General features: G+C 43.9%; 1 protein-coding gene across 1 annotated transcript; it reads right to left on the bottom strand.

Annotated features, from left to right (window-relative positions):
• Positions 1-3,802: 3,802 nt before the first annotated feature.
• LOC102450721 (olfactory receptor 52E4-like) lies at positions 3,803-4,803 on the bottom strand. Its single transcript, XM_006127840.2, is given in 2 exon segments — positions 3,803-4,762; positions 4,765-4,803. Coding segments are annotated over 2 exon segments (999 nt in total).
• Positions 4,804-7,313: the final 2,510 nt, after the last annotated feature.

The raw sequence follows: 7,313 nt of genomic DNA, 5'->3' as shown, positions 1-7,313 counted from the left end.
GATACAGGGGTCTGTGGCTAAGGCATCAGAGATCCGTAGTTCTCATCAGTCACTAGCATCCTACTCTGTAGCACTGTCTCGAGCGACGTGTGTGAGCATGTCAAGGAGAAACTGGACTCACTGTCTAGCAGGATAGTTTGTTAGGTGGGTGGGATGGATGGTTTTGGGGTGCCACCGGTGACAAGGGTACCACTGAGCTCTCTGACATACCAAAATTGGCTCCCACTCACACTTTGAGTCTGTGACAAGCCACAATCTTTTCCAGGTCTTGCACTTACAGAGCCATGCACAAAGTGGGCCAGCAATAAAGAAGCTACAGCCAGTTCCACAGAGTTTTCCACCATAGAATGCCAGAGCTAAATAATGCTGCCCTGATTGGAAGCCTGATCAGTATCAGTTTATTACCCATCCAATCCCTCCCTCAATGTGGAGAGGACAATGTGCCATTTCCTATTCCTGAGCAAAATTTCCTTTTGCATATATATTAGGTAATAGAAAACAGAATTGTTTAGTACATAAAGATTGACTGTAAGAGTTAGAAGTAATAGCATACCAATCAATCAAAGTCAGTTATCTAAGAAATAAACAAAATTGCTATTTGTATACACCAGTAAGAACTTGGTAAAAAAAAAAAGAAGTATCTCATCCTCATTGTGAAAACAGTTCACCAATCTTTCATGCATAGCCGAGATATTCCTGTAGCCTGGGAATAAAGCCACAGTTGAGTCCTTGCTCAGAATGTGTTTCCAGGGGTTGAACTTGAAATACACTGAGGCCAAGTGTCTATATCAGTTCCACGTTTTTTTACCTTCTGCCACGTAGAAGGAGCTTCTTTTTTTTTCCAAGAAAAAGCTCCCGGCACAAATATTAGAATGGCACAGGCACACAATGGATTCCAGTGTCACATGAGCTGGTGCCATTCCCTTACATGTTTCAATGAGTCATAGCAGAGGCCTTTTCACGTATCCTTGGCAGAATGATCACAGGAATAGCTATACCATGGGAATACGATTCTTCTATGGACTTTAATGTATTCCTTGGCAAAAAAGGACCTGAGGATTGCAGTGGATGAGAAGCTGGATACGAGTCAACAGTGTGCTTTTGTAGCCAAGAAAGCTAATGGCATATCAGGGTGCATTAGGAAGAGCATGGCCAACTAATCCAGAGAAGTGATTATTCCCCTTTATTCAGCTCTAATGAGGCCACATCTGGAGTATTGCATCCAGTTCTAGGCCTCCCATTAAAAAAAGGATGTGGACACTGGAGAAAGCCCAGCGGAGGAAACAAAAATAATTAGGGGGCTGGTGAAGTAGACTATCCAGAGCTTCAAAAAGATTTAATGTTGATAAATGTAAAGTAATGCACATTGGAAAAAATAATCCCAACTATACATACAAAATGATGGGGGCTAATTTAGCTCCAACTATGCAAGAGAGAGATCATGGAGTCATATGGCAAGTTCTCTGAAAACATCCATTCTGTGCAGAGGCAGTGAAAAAAACAAACAGAATGTTAAGAGTCATTAAAAAAGGGATAGAGAATATCTTATTGACTCTATATAAAACCCTGGTACATCCTCATCTTGAATACTATGTACAGATGTGGTCAACTCAACTCAAAAAAGATATCTTGGCATTGGAAAAGGTTCAGAAAAGGGCAACAAAATATTAGGGGTTTGGAATGGTCCTATATGAAGAGAGCTTAAAATACTTGGACATTTCATCTTAGAAGAGAGGAAACTATGGGGGTGGAAAAAGTGAATAAGTAAATAAGGAAAAGTTATTTACTTGTTCTCACAATATAAGAACTAGGGATCACCAAATGAAATTAATAGGCACCAGGTTTAAAACAAACAAAGGGAAGGTTTTCTTCACTCAGTGCAAAGTGAACCCGTGGAACTCCTTGCCAGAGGATGTGCTGAAGGCTAGGACTTTAACAGAGTTTAAAAAGATTTAGATAGATTCATGGGGGTTAGGTCCAACGTTTGCTATTATCCAGGATGGGTGGGAAAGGTGTCCCTAGCCTCTGTTTATCTGGAAATGGATGACAGGGGAGGGATCACATGGGGATTACCTGTTGTGTTCCCTCCCTCTGAGGCATCTGGTATTGGCTACTGTTGGCAGACAGTCCGTTCTTATGTTCTTATGTTATGGTTGAATTAAGATTACCAACTTTGGCTATGTTAAGTTTGTAGCTACATTTGAAGTACCTTAACTCAACTTTTAGTGCTGTGCACACTGCAGGAAGTGGAAGGGAGGACACTCTTCCTTTGACTTCCCTTACTCCTTGTGGAAGCAGGAGCACCGCTCTTATTTTGAATTAGCATGTCTTCACTAGACCTACTCATTCAAACCCTTGACAGTAGCAACTTGGATCTTCTTTGTACTGTAGACATACCATTAGGGCTTCAAAAGGACTATTTCCTCCAAATGTGAATATAATTTTGAGGTTCATTAGATAGGTAAAAAGCGATAATTCCACAGTCAAGGAAGTGGGCAACTTTGGCTAAAAATCTGGTTCAGTGGAAAAGCGAAAACAGCAATTTAGGTTGTGGAGCAGAGGGAGGTGGCATCACAGGGCCAAGAAAAGGTTAAGCATCCTGCAGAATAAAAGACCCAAATTAAATCTTTAGGGACGTACCTGTAAATGGTGCATGTACATAAGAACATAAGAACGGCCGTACAGGGTCAGACCAAAGGTCCATCTAGCCCAGTATCCTGTTTACCGACAGTGGGCAGCGCCAGGTGCCCCAGAGAGGGTGGACCGAAGACAATGATCAAGAGATTTGTCTCCTGCCATCTCTCTCCAGCCTCTGACAGACAGAGGCCAAGGACACCATTTTATCCCCTGGCTAATAGCCTTTTATGGACCTAACCTCCATGAAATTATCCAGCTTCTCTTTAAACTCTATTATAGTCCTAGCCTTCACAGCCTCCTCTGGCAAGGAGTTCCACAGGTTGACTACGCACTGTGTGAAGAAGAACTTACTTTTATTAGTTTTAAACCTGCTACCCATTAATTTCATTTGGTGTTCTCTAGTTCTTCTATTTAGGGAACTAATAAATAACTTTTCTTTATCTGCCCTCTCCACACCACTCATGATTTTATAGACCTCTATCATATCCCCCTCAGTCTCCTCTTTTCTAAGCTGAAAAGTCCCAGTCGCTTTAACCTCTCCTCATATGGGACCCGTTCCAAACCCCTAATCATTTTAGTTGCCCTTTTCTGAACCCTTCCCAAGGGTATTTAGCTTTTCTTGTTAGACGTTAACAATATAAATACAGGGTTCTCCTCTATGCTGTGCTTATCGCTCCTTGAAGTGTATCTGCAGATGATGGGCAATGGTCTTATGTTAATTGTTATAGTAAATTACCATTAATGCCTTGAAAACAGGACTATATGGCATGTCCAGGATTGCCTATTGTTCACCAAAAGGTTCTGAAATGTGAAGAGAAACCTGAATCTGTATAAAAGACCGTTTGATCCCTTTTATCTCAGATCTGCTTAAGGTTTCATGCAGAGTCAGCCTAAGTCAGAAGGATTGAAACTCCAGGCTTTAGATAAACCACCCTGAGCATGATGTTGGACATTGGACAGTAAACTATGGACTAAATTTTGCAGCTACAAAGCTCACTATCTACAATGAAGTGTATTCCTCTGTGTACATATCTTTTAACCAATGTTTTATTGTATAATAAATGTTAGTTTCAATAAGGATTCCCGTTAAGAGGGTTGGCACGATTTCACCAGCCAGCTCTGCACATGACTCAGTCTGAGACCAAAAGTGCCAGGAAAAAAATCTTTAAGTTCCTTTATGAGTAAAGATTTGAAGCAATCTGTCCCGGATCTGCCTGGTCCTCACCCCGTAGATGATGGGGTTCAGCATGGGGGGCACCAGGAGGTACACATTGGCAATGAGAATGACGAAATACAGGGGCACATTATGACCAAACCGGTGTGTGATGGAGGAAAAAAGAGTTGGGATGTAAAAGGCTAAGATGACACAGACATGGGAGACGCAAGTCCCAAAAGTCTTGACCCGGGCATCTTTTGTGGGGAGGCTGAAGATGGCCCTGAGGATCTGGGTGTAGGACATGATGATAAAAAACACATCCATGCCAATCACAAAGAATGCCACAGCGAGGCTGTAGTAACTACTGATGCGGATGTCGGCACAGGCCAGCTTCACCACAGCGATGTGCTCACAGAAAGAGTGGGGGATGATGTTGGTTCCACTATATGGCCACCGCCTTGCCAGCAAAGGATAAGGCAGTATGAGCATAATACCACGCAACAACACAGCCAGGCCAATCTTGGTCACATTGTGGTTTGCCAGGATGGTGGAATGTCTCAGGGGATCACAGATGGCCACGTAGCGATCATAAGCCATAACCATGAAGATCCCTGATTCAATTGCGGAGAAGCAGTGAATGAAGTACATCTGGGTGAGGCAGGCACTGAAATCGATTTTCCGGGAATTGACCCAGAAGATGCTCAGCATTTTGGGAAGGATGGATGTAGATAGAACCAGGTCGGTGATGGCCAGCATGCAGAGGAAATAGTACATGGGCTCATGGAGGCTCGGCTCTTTCTTCACAATGAACAAGATGATGAAGTTCCCTAAGAGGGCTACGGTGTACATGACGCAGAAAGGGATGGAGATCCAGACATGGGCCATCTCCAGGCCAGGAATGCCCAGCAGGATGAAGGTGGAAGGGTTGATGAAATCAGTGGTGTTGGAGTCTGATATGGAGCACATTAGGGAAGGTGTCCGAATCTGAGGCAGAACAGTGTCCCCTGCATGTATCTTCCTTTCCCCTGACTTCCTGTATGTGCCTAGTGTGATGATCCCAGTACAACTACCTGAATGGAGAGATAATATTAATATTAAAAAACCTTTAAAAACAAAGTATGGTCCTGCAGTACCCTAGAGACTAACAAAACATGTAGATGGTATCATGAGCTTTCGTGGGCACAGCCCACTTTGGTCCCCGTACAAATACCTTATATATTAATGTTAGTATATGACACGACATGCACTAGAGGAAGCTGTTCTCATGGGTGAAACTGACCATTTGCTCTTCACACAGTGTAGGTGACATTTTCATTATTCAGAGAAATGAATTATGAACAACTGACCCTACTAGCACCAGTTCCATATTGGAAGGTGCTCCAGGCCCTAATAATTCCTCCATGTCTTTGTATGGGAAACTGTAAGAGGCACCAGTGGGAGGGACGGGTATGGATTCGGATTATCCCTTATTTTCTGGTAATGCAAGGAAGGCCAGGTTAGGGAGTCCAAACTGTAGGAGGTTCTTCTTTCACCCCCTTGCTCATAAACTGAAATTGAAAAAAAAAGTAAGTTTGTCAGGGCACGTACCAGAGGAACCATCCTCATGATCAAGGTAAAGACCCAGGAGACGCTGATAGCGGTTCCACGGGACAAACTGTGCCTTTCCCAGTAGTAGCCAAAGACAATATGTACATGCTTACATAAGAATGGCCAGACTGGGCGAGACCAAAGGTCCATCTGGTCCAGTGTCCTGTCTGCCAACAGTGGCCAATGCCAGATGCCCCATAGGGAATGACCAAGCGATCCCTCCCCTGTCACCCACTTCCAGCCTCTGCCAAACAGGAACTAGGGACACAATCCCTGCCCATCCTGGCTATTGATGAATATCAATTCTCCTCCATGAATTGATCCCTCTCCTGACATCCATGCTTAAGGAATGGGATGGAGAATAACATGTTGAACCTGGGACTTCCAGGGTGTGTCTAGACTACAGGGTTTTGTTGACAAAACTATACCTGCGTCCACACTGCCTTTGAGTTATGTCGACATAATGTTGACAAAACTCAGCAGTTTTGTCAATGTATGTAAACCTCATTCTACGAGGAATAACGCCTTTTGTCAACAGAGTTCTGTCAACAGAAGGCATTATTGAATCTACACTGTCCTTTTCGTCTACACTGTCATGTCGACAAAGCGGCTTGCTTTGTCAACAGAACTGGATGTAGTCTAGATGCTCTTTGACGACAGAAGCTTTGTCGACAGTATCTGTCGACAGAACTTCTGTCGACAAAAGCCTGTAGTCTAGAAATACCCCCAGAACTTAGTGCGTGAGCCTCTACAGCAGGGGCAGGGAAGCTTTTTTAGGTAGGGTGCCGCTGACCTGCAGAAAAACGCGTCAGGGACATCACACAAGTGAGAAGCCAAGGAGGAGAAAGACACTCCCCACATTCTCCTCACACACTCGAGTCTAGCAGGCACAGGCTGGTAGATTTTGTGTGCTCCAGATGCACATCCAGTCCTGGGCCTGGGGTTCCTCACCCCTTCTCTACAGCTTGAGCTATAAAGCCAGCTGGCTCCCCGCTAAGGCTGTAGAGCAAACTCATTCTCTCTCTCTGTATGTGGTCTAAGTGCCACCATAGGGACAGTGAGCCACATCCCCATCGTGTGTGAGTGACATATGCTCTCGTTTGGATGTAGCTGGCATAAAAGGAAATTCTGACACGGGCTGTGACAATGGGGATTCCGGATGATGGATGTTTCCAGACCAGAGAGTTCTGGACTAAAGAGGTTCAACCAGTATAATTCATGCCAGACGACAGCCTGGTTTATGAGGAACAGGTCTTGTAAAATAAAATTACTTACGTTCTTTAATGAGAGGAAAGATTTGATTGATGTGCAAGGGAACTGTCATGGCTGTCCCCCTCTGGCACAATGAATGCAGAAGTGGGGCCTGCAAAACACCCCAAAATCTGATCTCTGCAGGCTTTGGTGCAAAAACTCCCCCCAAAATCCTAATACCCAGATTTTGGGGAATCTGCTGACACCATCAAGTGCTTTTGAACTCACAAATGGGGGTGGACGCTTGAAACCAACCCCAGGGCACCCCAAGATCTTTTCCCCAAAGAGCTTGAAAAGAAAAGACAAAATACATGCTGCACTCTGTGATTGCTGTCCCTTCGTCAGATGCATGCGGATCCCACAGACAGATTTTCCTGAGTTACTTAAAAAAACCACTTTTATTATTAAAACAATACCCCACTTACAAGCATAGCTGGAATGGCTAGATGGTAAGAGCCACCAATTAATATACACAGGGAGGATTCCCCCATGGACCAAAACTTAGTTACAAAAGAGAGGAAAAACCATTTCTAACAGCACAGACATCAGATCCAAATTCTCAAAACAGAGAACAATAAAACCTGATGGATTTATCTCGACTTTACCCTACTTTACACATTATGAAGAGTCTTTTTCTTGGAAAGAGACATGTCTTCTGTCTCCCTCAGTATCTAGAGAGCCA

This window comes from Pelodiscus sinensis, chromosome 1 (assembly GCF_049634645.1).
Source record: "Pelodiscus sinensis isolate JC-2024 chromosome 1, ASM4963464v1, whole genome shotgun sequence".
Classification (NCBI taxonomy): domain Eukaryota; kingdom Metazoa; phylum Chordata; order Testudines; family Trionychidae; genus Pelodiscus; species Pelodiscus sinensis.
This window is presented reverse-complemented; position numbering and strand designations above follow the sequence as displayed.